The 24,072-nt window shown below is 47.6% G+C and overlaps 2 protein-coding genes across 6 annotated transcripts in view; one reads left to right on the top strand and one right to left on the bottom strand.

Annotated features, from left to right (window-relative positions):
• Positions 1–15,930, bottom strand: part of UBTD1 (ubiquitin domain containing 1) — a 51,144-nt gene extending 35,214 nt beyond the window's left edge. The window contains exons 1-2 of one of the 3 annotated variants that reach the window (XM_061403006.1): positions 15,378–15,454; positions 10,364–10,402 (exon numbers count right to left, since the gene is read on the bottom strand). Coding sequence is in view for 1 of the 3 variants with exons in the window: in XM_061403005.1 (XP_061258989.1) it covers positions 15,378–15,447 (70 nt within the window). In the remaining 2 variants the exon portion in view is untranslated. Of the gene's footprint in view, positions 1–10,363; positions 15,036–15,377 lie in introns of those variants that run through there. The other 2 variants (XM_061403005.1, XM_061403007.1) reach the window with 2 other exon arrangements.
• A 249-nt stretch (positions 15,931–16,179) lies between these two features.
• The window catches only part of MMS19 (MMS19 homolog, cytosolic iron-sulfur assembly component), a 35,714-nt gene continuing 27,821 nt past the window's right edge, over positions 16,180–24,072 (top strand). For all 3 annotated transcript variants that reach the window (XM_061402981.1, XM_061402980.1, XM_061402978.1), the window contains exon 1: positions 16,180–16,420. In XM_061402981.1, the coding sequence (XP_061258965.1) occupies positions 16,309–16,420 (112 nt within the window). In that variant the 5' untranslated portion in view covers positions 16,180–16,308. The remainder of the gene's footprint in view (positions 16,421–24,072) is intronic.

Below are 24,072 nucleotides of genomic sequence, written 5' to 3'. Positions count from 1 at the left end.
GCAAACTGTGTTCCCCCGGGGAGTGGTGGCCCCCACTACAGAAACCTCTGTCCCGAGATTTCTGTCCCTGTGCCGTTCCTGCCCCTGTGAAGATGACCATCAAGGACTCCAAGAGGTCACAAAGTTTCTACCCCTACTGATGGGTCATTTATGCCACAGGCCATCATAAGGACAGACCCTTGAATCCTAAGGCTGGAAGAAACCTCACAGGGTCACTTCACCTAGTGGTTTTCAAACTGCACCTGCAGGACCCTGAGACTCCGATGGAGCCTCTTGGGGCTCCAGTCTCCCCAGCCTCTACCAGTGCACTGCCCATCTGGTTGTACGCATCAGGCTACCTTGTGAGTGTGCATCTGAAAGGGTTCCAGGGGCTTAACACAACAGCGCAGAACTCCTGTTTCAGATCAATGCGTCTATCATTCGGATGAAGAGCCAGAGACTCAAAGGCATAAGACCACACAGGTGCCAAGTGGTTGAGCTGGCAGAGAACCCCGGGCCCGGACTCTCCCTGCTGCCCCTTCCCCTAGGCAACTCCTTTAAAGGTTCTCTTGGGCCTGGGCGGAGCCAAAACCCCAGTCCTGTGTAAGTGAGCCCCGGCTGGGGAACACAGAGAGAGAACTGAAGATTCAGGGCAGAGTCCAGGCGATGGGCGCCGAGTCCCAGGTGACCCTGTCTGTCGGCAGAAGGGCAATGCTAAACGGCCCGAACAATATGGAGTTGTCCTGATGCTTCTCCTCCGCTATATTTAGTTTCTCCCCTGAAATGACCTCAGGCAGCAGCAAAGCTTTGTGGTGTGGCAAAATCGGCCGTGTGTCCCCAACTCCAGGGGAGGAGAACTCTGCTGGAGACACCGGATAGTAAATAGGAAAGAGAGTCTGTGGGATGCGGGAGTGGGGGTGGGGGTGGGAGCAAGCTGTTGACACACCTAGAGACAAATTCTTTCCTTTGACCCCCTGGGCGGTAGCAGTGAGGAGTAAACTTGCGACTCAAGCACTGGGTGATGAAATTTGAGACCCAGGTCCGGGGTGGAGGAGCCCCTGCTTCGCCCCAGGCTCTGGTCCCATCTGCTCGCGGTGTTGGGTGCCTCTTCCTGAACCACTTCATTCACTGCACCCCTGTGGAAGGAACCAGCAAAGGTTCTCTCTGCTTTAAACTCCCCATCTACTATTCGAGACCTTCCCCTGACCTTAGTGTACCCAGCCGATTTGATTCTACTGTCTGCAAAACAAAAAAGAAAGGCTAGAAAAATAAACACCAAACAGGAATGGGGACTCTCTGGGTGGTAGGAATAAGAAGGAGATTTTTTTCTTCTTTGGATTTTCTGATATTGTCCACATTTATTACCTAATCACATCCTACTTTTACAATAAAGAAAACTGTATTGCTTGCCTCTAACCTGAACCCCTTACTCAGATCACTAACCCTTCAGTAATCTCTCCTCACTCACCCTTAATATCTGCCCTATCCAACCTCAACTCTTTCTAAAATGTCTACATGTTGCCTTTGTCTCTGTCTGTCTACACTGCATGATTTAGCACCTGTCTACGCATTACCCTGCCTGAAATTGTATCACACCTCTATTTGTCTTTGCTCTATTCCCCAGACTGTAAGCCATCATGGGTGACGAGACATACATATGTAACACGTGTACACAGGAATGAGGCAGGATGTACAGAATGGGTTTAGAGACAGTCAGACACGACTGAGCACACATGTACAGAAAAGACAAGAGGAAATAAGAGTCAGGTTGCCTGGGTCAGGTACTAGCTCCACCACTTCTGACTGGCAGGACAGGCCACAGCTCAGTGGCTTGACCTTCCTGAACCAGTTCCTCCAGCTGAATTCCCTATTAATGCCAATTCTCTTCTAAAAGGTAAGGGTGGATTCTGAGCAAGCCTGGCCACCCCACAGCTTTTGGATCATTTCACTTCTAAAACAGAGGCCCCAGACCCAGACTACAAAAGGGGTCCCCATCAATTCACATCCAAACCAGCATCAGGTGGTGAGCCAGACACCAGGGGAGCAGGGTTCGCAGGCCGAAGTCTCTCCTTGAATATTTCCCTGGGCCTCGGCCCCTGAATGCCCAAGGAGTGGTGCTGTCAAAGCAGCAGACTGAGCATCTGTGTCTGCGGCTTCAGGAAAATGTGCTTGAGGGCCAACAATGGATCAGATATCCAGGCCCTGGATCTTCCGTGGGACATATGTCAAAGCTAGGTTTCAGAGAGGAGGGGTCGGCTGCAGATTAAAGGGTCCAATGCAGCCTTCCTTCTGCCTGTGGACTCTGAAGACTAGCCCATTCTGTTCCTCAGGGAGCAGGACCAAATAACAGTGCATTCAGCATGTGGATGTTTCCCAAAAATCATTTGGGGCCTTATAAAAAGCCATAATAGCAGCAGGTTTCCAGTGAAATAAGGCCTCCCTTCTCCATGTCCGCCAGCCTAGCACTGGGCCACAAACAGGAATATCACAAGGGCCACAGCCAGATGACCTCTGGGCTCTAAGAACTTGCTATGAGAGGCCAGAAGGAAGAAAGGCAAAGAGCAAACAGAGAAGTCAACCTGGGGTGTGAACATGGCTGTGAAGGGCATCGTCAGCTCCCGGGGGCTGTCTCCTCAGCTCGCCCTGCCTCCTTGGTGTGAGTGGCACGAATCTACCCACCCAGGTATGCCTGTGGAAATGGGCTTGGAATAAGTAAAAAAAAGATCACAGGAGCTTGACATTATTCAGCCCATCACACTGTGAACTCCTAGAAGAAAGGAACTCTTCGCACTACTTTCTATGCAAACACCATGGACAAGGCAGATGGGGTGACTCTTTAGAGGCAGTTTCCCACAGCAGTGATGATACGGTACCCAGGGTATAACTGCTAGGATTCAAAGAGAAGCTGCAGCACTTTTGTGGAAAGGGTCTTAACCTCCCTGAGGCTCAGCTTCCTCACCTGTAAAATGGAGGTAATTATGTCCACCTCCAGGGGCTGACAGGGAAACTGAAGACAGTGAGCTCAAACCCACAGTAGGGTGCCTCACACATGGAGATTACCACGCACAGTGCACTGACTCTGGGGAGGATGATGCCTGGAGCGGCCGAGCGCTCATGAAAGGAAGTGCTCTGGCCATGCAACAGTCTATTTGGGGGGCACAGAGCACACTGGCTAAGTGAAAAAACCAATGCCTTGTGCCATATCCCGTGGTACAGAGGCAGACACTGGGAGTATGGGGGGCAGGGAGAGATGGAAGGAGGGAAAAACCCATGAAGGCTGTTGCACAGTGCTCTTCCTGACATACTCAGGATACGCAGTGCAAGCACTGGCAGAAGCAGACTATTTGAGAGTCATGGCTGGCAGTGATGTCAGTAAACCAGCTATACCTGTTTAGGGCCTCGTGAGCCCTCAGTTGAAACTGATGGTGAGGCAGGTGTCGCATGGAAGGAAGGCAGGGTTGAGCACTGAAAACAGAAGTCTGGCATCTGAATCCTTTCACGGTTCACCATGTGACCCTGGGCATGACAGTTAATATCATGGAGCCACTCCCCTAATATGAGGACAGTGTCACTCCCAGCGAATTACCGGGAGGATTGGAGATGTGTGCGAAGCACCTAGTGCAGTGCCTGCCGTGTGGTTGGTGCTCGATAAATAGCAGGATACAATAACTATAAAACAGCTCCTTTTGAAGCCAGTTGCAGGGGGTTGTGTATCAAATGTGGAAAAGTGGGCCTGCTGTGGATGCTTATCACCACTTTCTTGGAGATTCATGGAGGAGGTGCCAGGGTCCAGGAAGTAAGCCCCAGTGGACCCAGACAGGTTCTGCCAAGCTGAAGCTGGGTCACAGCACCTGAGGGCACTCCTGAGCCTTGACCCACCAGGCAACAAGTTTGTATCTGTTCCAGAGAGGCCAGAAAAGTAGCCACTGGTTGTTGCTGGAATTAGCAAGAGTATGTTGGACGCTGCAAGAGATCTGTAACAAGAGTTGAAGTCCTCCGGTTTTTGTGAATGCTTCCCATTTAAAAAAAATGAAGCTAGATTCAAGGCTGCCTCTATAATAATCACTCTTGTGCAACTTACTTCCAATTTTGCTTTCCTGAATGAGTGAGTGGAGTTATAAGAATGGTAAATAGGCAGGGTACACAGCAGAAGGTAGGTTTTGTATATGAACTTCACTGGCCATATATCTCAACTGGTGGAGGGAAAAGAAGGCTGGGAACAGCTGGCTTAAATACATCACCAAGCATGGTGATAGTAATAAAAAAATAACAACTACCATTAACAACTAACCATGAATATTTTAACATGTCCCAGCTACCACTCTGAGGGTTTTATGTGTTTTAACTCATTTGATCCTCATGACAGTCCTGTGGAATAGGTACTGTTATCTCCATTTGACAGATGAAAAAGGTGAGGCTCCCAAATCCAACACAACTTGCCCAGGTTACACAGCTAATGAGCTGGAGGAGCTAGGATAATAGAATGCAAATGGATACAAAATGAATAAAATATTTGTCACAACTGTCATAATTACCTGTTATGGAAAGAAAATCTTCTTCTCATCAACGCCTTCTTTGAAAGAGCTCATTATTTTGCAAATCAAAAGAAATTCGTGGGGTATTCCCTGGTGGTCCAGTGGCTAAGACTCCACATTCCCAATGCAGGTGAGTGGGGTTCAATTCTTGGTCAGGGAACTGGATCCCACATGCTGCAACTAAGACCCAGTACAGCCAAATAAATAGATATTTTTAAAAAAGAAAAGAAATTCATGGTCAGCACTTGCTATACACTCAGTGCAGAGGAAGGGCCAGAGAGTGCACCAGAGTCAGACTTCCCATGTTGGGGTAGGAAGACTACACTCTGCTCTTCCCAAAACTCTAAGCTGAACAAGAGTCAGCAGAATACAAGCCCCCAAAGGAACAATGAACTTGGCCTTGGTTACTGTCATTAATGACCCACTGCCATCATTGGCTAAGCATCTGCTATACGTAAGCACAGTGGTGATCACTTCATACACATCATCACCTTTAATCCCTGACTACGTAAGCAGTCTACTCTTGTCCCCATTTCACAGATGCAAAAAACGAGCCTCTGATCTCAGGCTTCCTCACCACAGTGAGAAAGCAGAGGAACCACTACCTCCCATGGCTTCTGCCTCTCTGCCACTTATTTGTCAACAACCTTGAATAGCTCTTAACATCCCAAGTCTCTGTATCCTCATCCATAAAGCTGGAAAAATGATTCCTGCTCTGACTACCTAACAGAATGGTTGTGAGGATCAAATGAGACATAATATTTGAGAAAGCACTTGGCAAACGGCAAACTGCTGAACATAGCAAGGGATCATTAGTCTTATTAATTACAAAGAGTAACACCTGATCCAGCTAGAGAGACTCTCTGCTGCCTCTTTTCCCTTGGGAATTTGGGGATAAGTCAGAGCCTGCAGAGCCAGGGCACTCTTTTCTTCAAGTCCCTGGCATCTGGGTGCTGGGAAGTAGAGGTTCCTTCTGGGAGAAGAGGGAGGAAACAATGTTGTTTGAATTCTGCTAATGTTTTTCTCCAGGAACACTACAATGGTTGAGGTTCTACTGCTTCCGCTGTCAAAAAACATTCAACGCGTTTACTAGGCACCTACTGTGTGCCAAGTACCAGATCCAATGGTTGCATGGGACCCCTAGATGTAGTCTAGGGGCCAGGAAATGAAAGAGAGGAGACAAAAGCCACGGGGAAGGAGCAGAGTGACCACAGTCCTTGGAGCTCTGCAGACTTCACAGTCCCCTCCTGGATTCACATCCTGGGGAGGGGGGGCAGGGTGGGGTGGGGGGTGGCAGTGCATGGAGTGAGCTCAGGGCACTGAAATTTTCAAGTCAAAGTACTTAAACTGAGTTCCAGTTCTGTGTCTGCTCAGCCTTGTGACCACCAGATATCAACCTACATTCCTGACTGTGGTGGCCTTCCTTTATGATGGGTAGGAATGTTCCCATAGGCAAAATGAGAAGAATCAAATGCATGACTGACTGACCCCGGTAAGCAGGGTGCCTGAAGGGGCTCAATTAGAAGTTCTTATTTATAAAACAAAACAAAATCTTGCTCCCTCCCTCCCAATCTTGAACTATATAGGGGCTGAAGCTCAGGCTCTGAAATCAGGCCCTGCTGTTTACAAGTTGAATGGCCTTAGGGAGGGGACAGTACCTTTCTAAGGCTCAATTTCTTCCTCTGTAAAAAGGTGATAATAGTATCCACCCGTAGGAGGGTTGTAAGGATTAACCAACATACTGCTGAAGGATGCTCCTAGCACATGGTACACACCCAGCAAAGGTGAGCTGTTGCTAATCCCCCCTCTCTTTAAAACAACAGAATTTCAAGCCCACAGGCTCACCTCTAAGATCCAGGCTGCCTGGTAACGGGCTGGCTGCCTAGGCTTCAGCTCTAGTGCCAGCCTCCCAGAGGAAACAGGTACCAATGAGGCGCCATCCCCGCCCCCTACTGCCTCCACACCACGCCCCACCCCTTTTCCTGACAGGTTCCCCTCTCCAAGGGCAACCAGGGCCACAAGTTGAGGAGCTGTGGCTGGTCAAAGGTGTGGGGACACAGTGAGTTCGGTTCCCCATTCCTGTGGGCTCAGAAAGCAGGGAGATCTTGCCCCCAACAGCTTACAGAAAAGCATGTGGCCTGGAGCAGCTGACAAATGCACCAGAATGCCACGTCTCTGTAAGACCCTCTGCCTTTCACCCATCCCAAGCGCTCCCATCTGAACCACAGTCCTGCATCTCTGTGCAAAAGGGAACACGCCATGAGGAAGACAGCATCAACGTTCTTTGGGAGCCACGTGAATTGTAACAACCCAGAACTGCTTTGCTTAACTGGAAGACACTATTCACCTATCCCAGCCACTGACCACATTATTAGAAACCCAGAAGCAAGCGACATTCTGAGTGACCAAAAAAGATGTCACAAAAATCTACCCACCCAAGCTCCTGGACTTCCCTCTCTGGAGGGCCCTCAGGCTTCTCTTTAAGTCCGTCTACTATGGGGCTTCCCAGATGGCTCAGATGGTAAAGAATCTGCCAGGTTTGATCCCTGCGTTGGGAAGATTCCCCCAGAGAAAGGAAAGGCAACCCACTCCAGTATTCTTCCCTGGAGAATTCCATAGACAAAGAAGCCTGGTGGGCTACAGTCTGTGGGGTTGCAAAGAGTTGGACACAACTGAGTGACTGACACTAACTAACTCTCTACGTACAGTTCTAACCATCTCTGCCCTCTGTTTCCCCATGAAGTCAGAGGGGCTGCTATTTGAGCCTGGGAGACACTATCTCAAGAAGTGACCACTACGCGGAGATGCCACTGCACACCCACTGGGATGGTTACTATTAAAAAGATGGAAAATAACAAGTATTGGTGAGCATGAGAAGAACCTGCAATCTTTGTGCACTATTGGTGGGAATATAAAATGATGCAATGGCTCAGCAAAACAGGACAGCACTTCCTCAAAAAGCTAAACATGGAATTGACATACAATCCAGCAATTCCACTTCTAGACACATACACGAGAAAACTGACAGGATCGAGCAGATACTTGTACACCCATGTTCACAGGAGCATTATTCCCAACAGTCAAAAGGCAGAAACAGCCCAAGCGTCCATCAGCAGACAATGGATAAGCAAAATGCGGCACAGACATACAGTGGGGTTCAGCCCTAAGAAGCAGTGGGAGTACAACGCGGGTAAACCCTGAAGGTCTAACGCGGAGTGAAATAAACCTGACACAAAAGGCCTGATAGTGAATGATTCCCCTTCTGAGTGGTACCCAGAGCTGTGACATTTCACAGAGACACAAAGTACAATGGTGATTGCCAGGGGCTGGGGAAAGGGTGAATGGTGACTCTGTGTTTAATGGGTACAGATTTTCAGCTGGGGAAGATGAAGAAGTTGTGAAGATGGACGGTGGTGAAGGCTGTACCGTAACGCCAAGCGCTTAATGCTACAGAACTGTACACTTAAAAGTTGTTACGATGGGATATTTCATGTTGCGTATATTTAACCACAATCTATTTTACTGTGGGCGGGGTGGAGGAGGAGAAGTGACACTGATTACCAGGGAGAAGACAGAACAACAGTTTTGGGTGGAAACATGAAGCACAGCAGCTGGGAACCATCATATCGTTTGGGGCCTACTGCCCTATCGTCTCAGGAACCTGGGGGCTTTGCACTGTCATGAACACAGTAACTGATCTGGCAGGACTCACTCTTCTCATTCAGAGCCCAGAACAGGATTCGAGAGCCTCCCCACGCCAACAGTGCTTGGGCCCTTGAGGCAGACCACTGTGTAGGGGCTCTCCCTTGTCAATCCACCTTCCACCCGCCACCAGTTCACCCCTATCTTCTTTCAGAGATAAAGGATTTTCAGAGAAAGAGGCTTTTGTGGCCCCTCCCCTCCACCAAGCAGGTGCTTTGTACATACAGGTATGAACTCAACACCCCTGAGCTGCAAAGAGGAGGTTATTCACGCTCAGCATACTTTGCTTGGAAGGGTATCATCCGTTTCAGAAAGATTCCCATCCAAAAATAGTTTTTAAACATTTCTTTTATAGTTTTGCTCTTTAAAAAAGAGTAAGCTTCAATGATCTGGGGAAAATCACTGGCTATGGTTTTTGTGTGTAAAAATCCTACAGCTTTGAATAATATGAACTTCATAAGTTCACAAAGTCTCTTTTCATACAGGATCTCACCTGATTCTTACAATGTCTCTGGGAGCTGAGCAGGGCAGTAGTCATCCCACTGTACAAATGAGGAAACTGAGGCTCAAAGAGATCAAGAGGCCTGCCCAAAGCAGCACACACAGCTAGGAAGGAGCAGAGAACTAAGACCTCATTTCCCTTGGATGCCAGACGACACTCTGGATTAGAACCTCACATTTGAGCAGACCATTTAGCCATGAAAGTAATTTTAAAAACAATGTTTGATTGTTTTATCCCCACAACATCTTTGAAATAAACTGGAAATACCATCTTTTTTTTTTTTAAAGAGATGATCAACTGAGCAAAAAACAAATGACTTGCCCAAGAGCACCATTCAAGAAAGTGGCAAAGACACCATAGCCTCACCCTTTGAATGCATTTGACCTTGACCACTCCCCTTACAAACTTAACCTTGCCCACAATTTCTTTTTATTTCTTTTTTGGCCATGCCACGCTTAGCATGTGGCATCTTAGTTTCCTGACCAGGGATCAAACCCACACCACCTGCAGTGGAAGCTCAGAGTCACCAGATGGCCAGGGAAGTCCCCTGTCCACAATTTCTTGACCTTAGCATACTCAAAACTTAAAGGAGCCCATGCAGTTTTTATATAGGTTGCACCATATTTCTGTGAACTTGGCAGGGAGTAGACATACCTTTATTCTCTTTTTAATGGCTGGGGAAAAGAAAAGAGGTTAAAGAAATTTTTAAGTTCCTTTTCAGCTCTAAAATTCTATGATTCTAAAAATTCCCCAGCAAGTCAATTCAATGTGTAAAGAGGCCTGGAATCTACTTCACCCGCCCTCCAGCCTCACACTCTATCAGACCTCCCCATGTCCACCCTTGAGTTAATGGCCACAAAGAACATGTGTGCCCGGGAGAAGAGCCCACTCCTACATAGATGCCCACACAAAATGACAGCAAAGTGCTGCTGCTTGGCTGGGACTCTGTAAGAGGCTTCATCCTGTCCTCCTCCTTCAGCCCCAGTATCTCCTTGCAAGAGGCCCCCAAACAGTGGGGAATTATATCCTAGGTATCTGAGAGCTTCTCCAGGCCTGGGCCGAGACAGAAGCCAGTCCCAGGAACAGAATACCACTTTGAGGTTGCAGTTAAATCTGTTCATTAGGATACACCCACCCACCTAACACCCACCTAAGATGAAAGAGCATTCAGGACTGCTCCCTCCTGCTCTTCCACAGACCTTACAACTCTGTTTAACACACTAACTTCATCCAATAAATATTTATTAGGTACCTACTCCATGACAGGCATGGATCTAGGTGCCATAGAACAAACAAATAAGAATCTCAGATTGCACAGAGTAGGGGAGATAGGCAATGTCAGATGGTGGGAAGTGACAGGGAGAAAAATAAAAGAGGGAAAAGGTGGAGATAATGCTGACAGCAGGCAGTGGAGGGAAGGGGATCAATTTTAAAAAGGATGGCCTGGGAGGGCGTGACTGATGAGATGTGGCGAGTCTTGGAGGGGGAGGGGGGAAACCCATTTAGCTATCAGAGGGTGGCGCAGGAATGAAGAGCCAGAGAAGGCTGAGGAAAAGCAAGGTGGTGAACATCCTGTCATGCCTTGAGGCCAACACAAGGACCCAGGATGAGATGGGGAACAAAGGAGTAACAGAATCTGACTTACAGTTTGCAGCATCTCTCTGGCTGCTGTGATGAAAATAGTCTGTCGGGAGACAAGGGAGGAAGCAGGAAGGTCAGTTAAAAGGCCGATGGGTAGCTTAGATCAGGATGAAAGTAGTAATGATTGTGAGAGTCGAGTGCTGGATATATTTAAGGCGAAGTCAACAGGATTTATTGATTAAATGGATGTGGGATTGAGAGAAAGGGAGGAACCAGGGATGATGATAGAATTTTGGGGGACCTGAGCAACTGGAAGAAGGAAATCATCATCAGCTGAGATGGTAAAGACTGGGAGAATGGTCGGGGGGGCGGTGAGGGTGGGAGGGTTCATTCTGTTTTGGACACATTAAACTGAGAAGACTTTTAGACATAAGATGTGTTAAGTAGGCAGCAGAACATACATGGCTGGAGTTAGACCAAATGGGTTGAAATGATATATGTGGGAGTCACCAGCATATATAATGATACATAATTGTATGTATTATCATACAGGATCTCCATGTATGGTCAGATTGTTTACTGTCTGCCCTCGACCCCCACCCCAAACTATAAGCTCCATGAGGCCAAGGACCATATCAGTTCACAGCCAGCAAGGTACCTAGCACTCGGTAAATATTTACTGAACAAATGGAGAAGTTGCCCAATTACTCCCTTAAGAATAGTCACAGCAGCCCACACAACGAGAAGTACACTCTCTTGCAACCACAGCGCCAAGCCCAGCCAGCCCAAAACAGGGCCTTGGGTCTGTCCACCCCGAGCTTGAGATTCCAGAATGTAAGTGGATATGCTTGGCACATCACAGATATCTGGGTTTCAGCCTTGCCACATTCTCAAAGGGTGGAGCTGGGCAAGAGACCTGCCTGTTCTACCACATCTACTTCTCCCTGGGATGGGCAGGGGAGGGGCTGCCTCACCCACTCACAGGCAGAGAGATTGCATCTATCCAGGACACAAGCACAGGTTGATGAGAGCCCCCAGAGGAGTCATTCCCCTCCTTCATGTATTCTCCGAAGTTTGAAAAGACCACTCAGCACCTGAAGGCAAGAACACAGACCTACTGGGAACCTATTGCAAGTAATAGATTGGAAAAAAAAAAAAAGTGACAACCACAAATCTTGATGAGATGAGACTACTGACTAATCCTTCTAGCTAAAGCAAGACTCCCTAACCAGTGGGCATCATGTCTCCACTTCACCCACCAAGTGACCAGGAAGACAGAACTACGGCCAATGAGTGACATAACCAGGCGTGAGATTTCAGCTCATTAACATCCCAGTTTAGAATCGCTACCTCTGTGGAGATGATAAAAACAGCTCTATAGTCCCCTCCCTTTCTGATATAACGCAAGCGCAACCCTAAGATGGTTGATGACTTGCTCAGGGTTACCCAGCTACAGGCCCAGGACTAGAAGTAGGGTTTCAGCATTCTGTTGAGGGTTTCTTCAGTGACAAAGGATGGGTAAGAGTTACAGTGGGAGTTTTAGGCATTAGTCTTGTAACATAAAATTATGTCCTAGTCAACAGGGACGGAGAAGGCAATGGCACCCCACTCCAGTACTCTTGCCTGGAAAATCCCATGGACGGAGGGGCCTGGTGGGCTGCAGTCCATGGGGTGGCTAGGAGTCGGACACGACTGAGCGACTTCACTTTCACTTTTCACTTTCATGCATTGGAGAAGGAAATGGCAACCCACTCCAGTGTTCTTGCCTGGAGACTCCCAGGGACGGGGGAGCCTGGTAGGCTGCGTCTATGGGGTCGCGCAGAGTTGGACATGCCTAAAGCAACTTAGCAGCAGCAGCAGTCAACAGGGAAACTACAGGTGTCATAGGAAACACCAGGTACACACTGTGAAGTTAAGAATGGTTCCTTCGCTTGTACCAAATTTGTCATCCTCCAGGGTTCTGCTTGGCTTTGGACTTCATGAATAAAGCTGTTTATAGCAGGACCCACAAAAGTGAAATATTTCACGAAAGTGAAATAAAGATATACTAGCAGATTTTCTTTTTTAATGCAGATATATACCTCAGTAAAATGTTAAGGTGAAAATTTTATTTATTTATATTTATTTATATCTAATTTTGGGGGACTGTGCTGTGAGGCTCATGGGATCTTTGTTCCCAGGGATTGAACCTGGGTCACAGCAGTGAACATGCTGAGTCCTTACCACCGGATCACCAGGGAATTCCTGTGTAAGCTTTTTAAAATCAACAAAAATTGAGTGCTTCCTCTGTACAAGTCACTGTACTAAGTGCCTAGTATGTGTGTGTATGACAATATGAGTGAGTGAGAGAGGCAAACACACAAACACACAAGGTCCTGAAGGCTTATAGTGCCGTTGCTGATAGAAGACTACAACATCAAAGAACTGTCTAATAATATGGATTGGATCACTGTTACGTAAGTGGCATAAGGCGACTCAGAAACAGCAATTCTATCTGCTGGGGGAGCTGGGGGATTTGTCAGGCAAGGTGCTTCTAGAAAGATAAGGGATTGGAGGTGGACCTTGAGGAGAAGAAACGCTCTTGATAAGAAAGGGGAAAGGGCATGAGCAAACACAGGTGACCTTAATGTCAAGGAAGAGAAAGAAATTGTGTCATAAAGGGAAGGACTGGACCAGACCTGAACAGCCTTGGAAGTTAAAGTTCTTGCAGGAGTGGGAGGTGCAGAAAGATTTCTGAACAGGGTTTGGAACAGGTGAATTAACAGATGTCTTCTGGGATACCAGCGTGTGTAGGCATTGGATGAATGACTGAAGATGTACTTGTCTCTGTTGGGAAACTAACTTCAGCCTGGGAGATGAGCTGGCTTCGAGGTAACAAGGAGCAGGTCTGTAAGACCTGCTGAATGAAGAACTAGCAGGTCCCAGAGAATGACTCCTCCAGGTCATAGAGACAAAGAAAGTTAGCAGAGAGGGTTCCTCAAAGTATAAAGTTAGACAGCTGGAAGAATGGAAGCGTATAGGGAAGCTAGTTGAAGGCGGGGAGACACAGAGCTGGTTTAGAAGCATTTAGACTCTGAAGTTAGTTACATCAGTGTCCAGTACATGAGTCTGGGGTTGGAGAGGTAACAGCTGAAGATAGAGTGTAGGTGTCTTTCCAATGGACAAAGAGTTGTGGGTCTAAGATTTCTCTGGGAGGGAGATGAGAGAAAAAAAAAAAAGAATGTAAAACTGAACCATGGGGATTTCCCAGGTGGTGCAGTGGATAAGAATCTGCCTGCCAATGCAGGGGACATGGGTTCTATCCCTGGTCTGGGAAGATTCCACATACCTCAGAGCAACTAAGCTGGTGCACCACAATTACAGAGCCTGCGCTCTAGAGCCCGTGAGCTGCAACGACTGGAGCTCCTGAGCCCTAGAGCCTGTGCTCCGCAACAAGAGAATCCCCTGCAACGGGAAGCCCCCACATCACAAAAGAGTAGCCCCCTGCTCCCTGCAACCAGGAAAACCCAGCACAGCCAAAACTAAATAAATACATAAATAAATTTTGAAAAACAAACAGAACCACGGTGTCCCACACTAGGAGGTGTTGGTGGGCCTGAGTGATCAGAGAAAAACCAAAATGCTAAGGAAGGAAAAGTTTTTGCCAGGAGGGTAGTTTCAAAGGGGAGAGAGTTGTCAACAGTAAAAAACAAAACAAAAAAAAAACCTACTAATCAATTACATACACTAAGCGCATAAATAATAAGTATTTGTTGAATAAATGAATGAAAGAAAGCCCTTGGATTTGAGAACCCTCTTTCCACGTCAGAAGAATGGCTTGTGTTGCCCTCAGACAAGTGGATTTCAATGCTAAATTTTATGTCGTCCTCCCTATAAAAAAAACATGTTGCTTCTTGCACAAGTCATCCTGTCCAACACACAGACATCCTCCCCTGCTTTCCCCTTGTTTCCCCTCATTTTCATTCCCAGTTTCCGAAACTCAAGCAACACAAACCTGTGGTGTCAAAGGAGACAGGAAACACCAACTAGAGTTTCTACTTCATTAATAACTCTGCCTGTGGCTCCTCTTACATAAAGGGATATGTGGCAACTGAGTAGGAGACTGAAAAGGAGACTGCGTTCTAATCCCAGCTGTACTACTAACTAGCTGTGTGGCTGAGGACAAGTTGCTCAAATTCTCTGGATCTAGACAAGAGGAGGTAGATCTATCTGGAGTCTAGACAAGTTTCCAAGGTCTCCTTGAGCTCTAAAGTGTGTGATTTTATCATTCTCAGAAGGTCCTTGCAACACTCTCTAAGAAGGAAGTGAAGTGAGTACAAGACCCGGGGAAACGACCGCCAGACCTCTTACCCAGGCGGAGCGCCAGGATAGGAGGAGTGTACCCAGAAAGTGAGAAGGCGCTGCCGGCCCTCGCGGATCACCAGCGAGCAGATCCCATCCCCAAGGCTGGGAAGGATCCCAACAACATGAGCGCGATTCCCACCCCGCACCCCACCTTTCCTAGACTCCCAGACGGCCCGGAGGCTCTAAAAAGCCCTGCGGGAAAAAGATTTCTTTCCCAGAGTCCTGCGCTGCTTTTGCAAGTCGGATTCCAGCAGACATGATCTGCAGCCTGATAATGACACAGTCTTTGGAAGGAGCGACTGTGCTCGTCTCGCTTGCTCAGAGTTCTGAGGACGCCTGGCCGCCCGCGCCGCGCCCCGACGTGCGGGCTTCCTACCCCGGCCCCGCGGCCAGGCCAGCAGCGCCCCAGCTCGGGGCCCTCCTTCCCTCCGTCGGCCCCTCAGCGGTCTGCAAACATTTCCTGCCCCTGCCCCCACCCCCACCCGGAGCTTCCCAGTTGGAGAGAGTTAGGCTCGCAGCCGGGTCAGGGCTCGCGGTTGCCCCAACTCGGCTTCCCCGGCCACCGGGGCTGGGAAGGTGACGGGGGTGGGGGGGGGTGTCCCGCCTGGCTCGGGAGCAGCCATCGGGGAAACCCAGGCGCCAGGAGCTGCGGGAGGTCGCTCGGGAGAACCAGTTCTCCCGCAAGGAGGAAAACTAGCCGGGCGCCGACGACCCTGCTCCCTTCCACGTCTTACCTGCTCGCTTGCGGGGGTGTCCTGGGGCGGTCGGCCTCTCCCGGCGCTGTCTCCCCACGCAGTTGCCCATGCTGGCTCTTCAGCCGGGCCCCATGCACCGGAGGCGGCGGGCTGATCTGCTGCTCCGCGCTCTTGCCCCGGACGGCGGCGTCCCGGGTCAACGGCTCCTGCTGCCCAGCATCGGGCGCTCACCAATCTCCCCCGGGGCGCGCTCTACCCCGGCACCGGCTTCGCCACAAACTTTGCGGACGAGGGGAGAGAGGGAGGTGGCCGACTCCCCAGCACAGTCCCAGGTGGCCGGGCCAGGGGGGCCCGCGACGGTGCCCTGCCGAAGACCAGCTCCGCTGGAGGGGCGGAGAGAGGGGGCGGGCACCGCGGCAGCTACTCCCGGCTAGCTCGGGGCTCCCAACTGGGGCCGGCCCCCCGCAGCCTGTCACTCACCTGCCTAACCCCGCCCCAGCCCAGCCCCGCTGCCTGCCGCCGGCTCGCGGTGCCCGCGCCGCCGCCGCCGCCCGCCCCAGGTGCGCATGTGACCGACGGCACCGCCCCCTCGGGCCGGGCCTGGTTTTCTCATTGGTTTCCCCCAGGGTGCGGACCGCCCCCTCGGCCCCACCCAGCCAGGTGCCCGCCCCGCCGCCCGTCTCCCGGGGAGCTGGGCCGGGAATTATTCGCCCTCAATGGCCCCCGGCTGCGTGCCCGGCAGCAGCCTTCCTTTCCTTGAGCCACCGCCCCGACTCCAGGCCCCGCCCCTTGGGAGGGACCGTCCCCATCCCTCCCGGGAACTGCTTGGCCTGGAGCCGGCAGACACGTGATCCAGGGAGCGCCCCGCCCCTCAGCCTTCGCCAGGCGATTGGCTCGGGGAGGCGCGTGCGCTGAGAGACCCGGTCCGTGCCACCGCCCACTTCCCCTCCCACGGTCTCCAGTTCGCGTCATGGCCGCCGCCGCGGCTCTGGAGGCGGTGGCGCCTCTGGGTACCCTGTGGGGCCTCGTGCAAGACTTCGTCATGGGTCAGCAGGAGGGCCCCGCTGACCAAGTGGCTGCAGGTACGGCAGACGGCGCCGCACGGCTTCCGCTTTGGGACATCCAGGAGGGAGCGGCCTCAGCAGAGGCGCCTGGAGGGAAGGGAGTAAGGGACAGCGGTGACTTTGAGACATTGGTCCGGGGCTGGTTGTGAGCAACGCATGCTTGAGAGCCAAACAAATTGCGAGTCGCTTGCAGTCTTCCTTAAAACGCCCTTACGCCCCTCGTCTCGGTTTATTGCCACTCTGTGCGCCGGCCGGGGTTAGGAGAATCATTAAGGTTTCAGAGATGAGTAAATTGCTGCCCAGCGAGGGCATGAGACTTTCAGATGAGGCCGGTGGAGGAGCTGGGATTCGGACCCAGGTCCTCCAGTTTAGAACCAGGGGCTCGTGCTGCGAAAGCACGTTGTTTCTATGAAGTTGACGTAAGAAGAAGCATCTTCAGCGGCATCAGCTCGAGTCGCGTGGCATGTTGGGAGTGGTCGGGCGGCCGGATCTCTGACTGGCTGTAGTTGCAGAGAGGAGGAGAGAAACCTGTCTAGGGGGAGTTTGAGATGTTCTGCGTATCCTTCTTAAAGCTTACCCTCCGTTTCTTGTTAAAGTTCTTGATTAATTTGCTTTGTGACTTTTTAATGTGGTGCACGTGGTGCTTGTTTTTATCTTTTCTCCAGAACTCCTGTTTCCTACTTTTGATCAATTTAGGAATCTCTAAGTTCTGGCAGCTTATCTAAGAGTTGAATAAAACAAATTACAGATTTCCTTGGAATTCTGAGACTTTACTCTCTTAGGGGAAAAAAAAAAAACCTAAGTAGTTATTGAATGTTAGAAGGCCTTCAGACCTGACATTTAAGTAATAGAATACAAAGTAATCTTGTCAGTACAGATGACTTTTATTTTTGGAAATTTTGCATGTTTTAGGGAGAAGTAAAGGATACATTTCTCTTGAAAACTGAACATAATCACTTTCAGGATGTGTGAACAATGAATGAAGTGAATTTGTCAGAAGCATAAACCATTGATCCTTAGTGATATCCCACTTTCACTCAATGCTTCCACAGTTACCTAACACATTTTTCAAACATGATGCAAAGTTATATATAAATACAAATTACACTAGATCTGTGACTGCCAGGGACTTACAATGTAGTGGGAGAGGCGATCATGCAAACAGTACAATGGACCATGGAAAGGACTGCAAGAGGTATTTGCAGGGTGACATGGAAACATCGAGGAGCAAATGAATGCCTGATGCAGTCATTCCACTGAGCTGAACTTCGTACACCTTTGTGCACTGTAGTGTGTTCTCAGTGCTTGTAATTAACAACTGCACTGTGTTATCAGTGTCATTTTCCCCAATGTTTTATTATTAAAAATTTCAAACATCCAGCAGAGTCTCAATAATTTCTTCAAATACACACACCCACTGCCTAGATTCTACCATTAACATTTTAATATAATTTGCTTTATCACGTATCTGTCCATCATTTAAATTGCAGCTATGAGTACACCTCCCTCTGACTGCTTTGGTATGCATGTCATTAACTAGGGTTTGTTTTAGTTTATTTTGGTATGAAGTTTGTGTTCAGTGAAGTGTACAACTCTCAAACATACATTCATTGATTTTGAAAAATCAAAATCATACATTTTGTAAGTGTATACAAAAAATCATGCTTTTGTAGGTGTATACAAAAGCATACACCTACCAGCTACCGAGATAAAGAACATTACTATAAAAAGTGTTATTTGTAACTCCCATTTATACATTATGAACAAAGTAATTTAGGGTTTTCAAATTCAGAACACATTTGAGAAGCCAGCACAAATAAGGACTGCCAAGTTCTTAAAATATTCTTGTAAAATTTGTATTTTTTATGCCTGAAAAAAAAGTGGCCTAAACTATTGTCTAGTTTAAATGTAACTCAGCTCAGCTAAGTCTGTAATACTAGCCTTGTTGTAATTTAACCCTCCTGATTAGGAAAGGAGGTTAGTAATAACAGATAACTAACCGAGGGGTTATAATAGATAAGGTTGAAAAGGTTTGGTGGGGTTGAGATGCCTAACCTTGGATTCTAAGCAGAGGGATTTGCATGACCTATTGTAGGTAATTGGAGTCAGTGTACATCCTAGAGTAAGAGAGTCATATAGTGAATTTGAGAAGGATTAAGTTGGTATTCTTAATCTTATATCACAGCTTTAGTTAGAGTTGTTGAAGGGTGACAGAGTTTTGAAGCATCCCCAGAATAAGATCCCACTCCAGTACTCTTGCCTGGAAAATCCCATGGACGGAGGAGCCTGGTAGGCTGCAATCCATGGGGTCGCTAAGAGTTGGACACAACTGAGCAACTTCACTTTCAGTTTTCAGTTTCATGCATTGGAGAAGGAAATGGCAACCCACTCCAGTGTTCTTGCCTGGAGAATCCCAGGGACGGAGGAGCCTGGTGGGCTGTCTGTGGGGTTGCACAGAGTCGGAGATGACTGAAGCGACTTAGCAGCAGCAGAATAAGATATGCTTTGTAATCCTCCAGCCTAAGTCAAGCTTTGTGATTGCTGAAAGGGACCAACTTTCTATTCAGCCACTCACAGCAGCAGCGTCTCCTACAAATTGTAACTGCAGAAGGAACACCCTGTGATCACAAAGGTAGTTACCACCAACTTTGTTTCCATTTGAGTTCCTGATGAAAGTAGGTGTCAGAGGCAGAGGGTGCAAATGATGGAAGAGAAGTGACTTGGCAGCCTAAGGGTTAAAGACTTCTCAGCCAGGCATTCGGTGGCTGCCACTCCCCTCCTGGATCTTTAGTTTCAGGCAGCCACCTTGATTTGCTGTTCCCCTAAGTTCTTTCCTTCCCAAATCCCTCCGCTGCTGCTGCTGCTGCTGCTAAGTCGCTTCAGTCGTGTCCGACTCTTTGCGACCCCGTAGACCGCAGCCCACCAGGCTCCCCTGTCCCTGGGATTCTCCAGGCAAGAACAGTGGAGTGGGTTGCCATTTCCTTAGACCTGGGATTAAAGGCCCAGTCTGAGTGCTCAGTGTCTGCCCCCAGGTGTCTCCTGATCCTCTAGGTAGACATCATCTCACGCTTCAGAATCTTTGTGGAACTTATTTCTCAACCACTCATACTTTTTACTTGACTTTAGTAGCTACTTCTGTACACGTCTCCATAACATACCCTACTGTAGAGTCCCCTGGAGACTAGCATAAGTAGGTAGTATAAAAGATGAATAAGAGATGTTGAAGGAAGAATTTATGGAATTTGAGGCCTAACTAGTTACAGGGTGAGAGAGGACTCTTAAGATGACCTCAAGAATTTGAGCCTGAGGATGAGCAAAAGAAAAGTACTATGTCCAAAAACTGGGAAAGGAGATTTTGATCACGTTGGCCTTACAGGTGATGGATATAAAATTTCTTCCTCTTATTTGGATTTGCCTTCATTTCAGTCTTCATTGTATTTTCCCACATTTGTGATTCCATGAGGAGACCACTATTCTTGAAATCAGAAGGCTGTTAAAAGTAAATACATTTCTGAGAAAAGTGTGGCATCCTCAGCAGAAAGGGAATTTTGAGAACTTGATTGGAACTGAGTACCGACTGGGATTTCTCTATCCTGTTCCTTCCATCCTCCCTCATGCCCCCTTGGCTGCTACTCAAGAGGCTGCGACTCCATCAGACAGAAGTGTGATTGTGCATTCTATGTCAGTGCTCATGTAAAGACTCCTTTGACGACTCCTCAGCACCCCACATGAACTGGTGCCCCATTAAGGGAAGAGTAGGTAGTTAGCAGGTGCTAGTAGGTTCATTTTTAGAGAACAAATCTTGAATACATTGGAAAATCTTAGATCTACCTAAATAGGGAGAGAAACTTACATTTATTTTTCCTTATGCCTGTGAGACTGCTGTTAGGAAAATTAACTTATTGGCTTCTTTCATTCCTGGAGTTCAAGTGCATAATTAACTTCCAGGTATTCAGGTGTTTTTCATTTGGAAGAACTGATCACTTAAAGTTAGTGATGGGGGGTTCCATCCCTGGTCTTGGAAGACCCCACATGCCATGGAGCAACTAAGCCCACGCACCACAGCTATTGAGCCTGTCCTCCAGAGCCCAGGGGCCACAACTACTGAATCCTGCGTGCTCTAGACCCTGTGTTCCACAACAAGGGCGTTAGTCGCTGTTGTATCCAGCTCTTTGCAACCCCGTGGACTGTAGCCTGCCAGGCTCTTCTGTCCATGGGATTCTCTAGGTGAGAATACTGCAGTGGGTTGCCATTTGCTTCTTCAGGGGGTCTTCCCGACCCAAGTATGAACCTGGGTCTCCTGCTTACCGTCTGAGCCACCAGGGAAACCCACAACAGGAGAGACCCCCGAAATGAGAAGCTCGTGCAGTGCAACAGGAGAGTAGCCGCCCGCCGTCTGCAACTAGAGAAAAGCCCATGCAGCAGTGAAGACACAGCACAGCCAAGTAAATAGAAGTACATTTTTAAAAATGTTTAAAAATAAATAAAGTTAGTGGTAGGTGGTCCCACATGGGCTTTCCTGGTGGCTCAGATGGCAGAGAATCTGCCAGCAATGCAAAAGATCTGGGTTTGATCTCTGGGTTGGGAAGATCCCCTGGAGAAGGGAATGGCTCCTACTCCAGTATACACTTAAGAAGTTTACTCCTTTCCTATGTTACCCCAGTCTGTGTGTATCACTATAGTAATGCTGAACTAGTTGTTTTTTAATTGTTTTAAATGTCTTTCTGCCCCCTAAAACTGGGTTCCTTAAAAGCTCCCTATCTATATTTCTTTCTCCAATCCTAACATGTTAATTAATTTACAATAATGAGTTCAATAAATATTGAATGAATAAATGAAAACAAACAAATGATAATCTGTTAAAGAATAGTTAAAGGAACATGAAAAAGGGAGTAATTTTGTTTTGGAAATCAAGGAAGCCTTCACAGGAAGAGTTGCAATTTGAGCTGAATCTTGAAGAGTTGAAGTTCCTCAGACTGACAAGGGCAAGAAAGAGGCATTCCAAACCAAGGGAGCATGTCTCCAGGCTTGAGGATATGGAAGAGCTTCTCATGTTGAGAACTCTTGTGACTGAATGATAGGAGCTATGATGAAAGATGAGGCTGGAGGAGAGTGAGGGCTAAATCATGAATGACATCAAGCCAAGGAGTCAGGTCTCAGGCAGTGAGGAGCAAATGGAGATTGCTGAGCAGATAATTGTGCATTTTAGATTATTAGGAATGAATCAGAAGGCTTTTTAAAAAGTGAGATAGTGAGATAAAATTCACTGTAAAAAGTGAGATAAAAATGAGATAAGAGATAAAATTCACAGTAACCATTTTAAGAAAGAAGTGGCTTAGTATATCCACAATGTTCCACAACTATCACCACTCCATAAAAATTCCAGAACATTTTCATTCCACTAAAAGTGGAAGGCTATTTTGACAGCTGTCCCTGACAGTCTGGTCATAGGGATGAAAAGGAAAAAAAGATGAAACTTTGAAAGACATTTCTAACATAGGCTCAACAAAACTAGACTAAAATGTTAGTTTTAGTCAGCTTTTTGAAAACATCCTCAAAATACTGATTCTAGTTTTTTGCCACCTTACTTGCATTTTTCTTACTGTTATTTACTGTTGCAACAGCTTTACTGTCTCTTCATTTTTTTTCCTTATTTTTTTTTCCTTTGGGCTGTACCACATGGCATGTGGGATCTTAGGTTCTCAGACCAGGGATCTAACCCGTACTCCCTGTCATGGAGACTCGGAGTCTTAACCACTGGACCGCCAGGGAAGTCCCCATTTTTTTTCCTAATTTTGTATGACTTTTGTACTTCTGTTTTATGTTGGTGCTGCATTGATTCAACATGAAATCTTTGTGAAAGGATGAAGACTGAAGGCTGTGCTAGGAGAATTTGCCCATATACTGGGATTCAAGAGATCACATGCAAATGGATGTTTCTTTGTAATTATTGATATAAAGCAGCCAGTTTTGTAATAATGTATACTGAATGCTGAAGAAGTCTTTTTCATTTATAAAATTCGAGGCAGGCTATAGGAGTGAGATTGACTATAGGGAGCATGAGGGGAACTTTGGTGATGGTAACATTCTGTGTCTTAGTTTGGGTGTTGGTTACTCTAGGTATACTTTTGTTAAAACTAATCAAATTATACATTTCACTGTATATAAAGTTTACCTCAATATTTTTTTAATGAAAAAATTAGAGGTGACTGAATGGGGCCTAGTAGTCAAGTCTTTGTCCTATAGCATTTGAGGTATTTCCAAAGAGAGACTCTGGCCGAGCATCCACAGCATCTGATGGTATTGCTGAAAGAGAGTGCTTCAGTTCCGTGATATTCTTTGCTAGGAACAGCTGTCAGTCCCCTGTGGCTTCCGGTATGCTAACACCATTGTGGCTGCTACTGAAATTTGTTTTTAGATGGGTTTTTCAGCAGAGTTTCCTGGGTTCTGTCCAGGAGATTGCAGAGAAGTACCCTTTTCCACCCTCCCAAGTGGTACAGTAATTTGTAACCTGGGGATGGGTCTGTCTCTTAAGTATTGCCATTACAGGATGGGTGTAGAACCTACTTCTCAGTGCCTTAGTTTGCCCTGTTAGTCTGGCTGCTGCCCCTTCCCCCACCCCACTGCTTGCAGATTTGTTCCCTTGGCTCTTTCTCAGGAGCAGGGGCAGCAGCTGGGCCTTCCACATCCTGGCACGAGTAAGGCTAAGAGTGCCTGATGTCTAAATTGGTGCCAGTCACGAGCTGTGAATCCCAGCTAGAGCACTCCCTTCCTCAGTCAGATTGGGCTTCTTACTCTAGTACCAGATTACGCCTCTGCCCAGCTCAGCTCACAGCTATTGTTCAGAGACCACAGACTTAAGGGGAACCGGAGTTTCATTTTCTCAAGCCTCTTCTTCACTTAGCCAAAGTCTGGTCTTGGCGAGAGCTGACTAATTAGGTCTTGTATTTAAAGGTAGGTGGGTTGAGGACCCAGAATAGACTGTGGAAGTAATTCCCTGATTGCCACACCTTATTGAGCTAAAACTCCTCGACGTTAATCAAACACTTAGAAGATTGCTAACCTTTCACTCTTAGTTGCTCCTTTGAAAATTTCTCCTATGATAATTCTGTTAGATCTAAGTGAATTACCATTGTGCTGTTAAAATTGCATTTTCAAAAATATACTCACATGGTACAACATTCAAAAGGTGCAAAAAGACCCACAGTGAGAAGTCTTCCTTTCATCCCAGGATGCCATGCAGATTGTGGCAGATGAATTAACTATATTACTCAGTTCAGTTCAGTTGCTCAGTCATGTCTGACTCTGTGACCCCATGGACTGCAGCACGCCAGGCTTCCCTGCCCATCACCAACTCCCAGAGTTTACTCAAACTCATGTCCATTGAGTCTGTGATGCCATCCAACCGTCTCATCTTCTGTCGTCCCCTTCTCCTCCCACCTTCAATCTTTCCTAGCATCAGGATCTTTTCAAATAAGTCAGTTCTTTGCATCAGGTGGCCAAAGTATTGGAGTTTCAGCTTCAACATGAGTCCTTCCAATGAACACCCAGGACTGATCTCCTTTAGGATGGACTGGTTGGATCTCCTTACAGCCCAAGGGACTTTGAAGAGTCTTCTCCAGCACCACAGTTCAAAAGCATCAATTTTTCGGTGCTCAGCTTTCTTTACA

Source organism: Bos javanicus, chromosome 26 (genome assembly GCF_032452875.1).
Source record: "Bos javanicus breed banteng chromosome 26, ARS-OSU_banteng_1.0, whole genome shotgun sequence".
Lineage (NCBI taxonomy): Eukaryota > Metazoa > Chordata > Mammalia > Artiodactyla > Bovidae > Bos > Bos javanicus.
The sequence above is the reverse complement of the archived record's forward strand: the minus strand, read 5'-3'. Positions and strand labels throughout refer to the sequence as shown.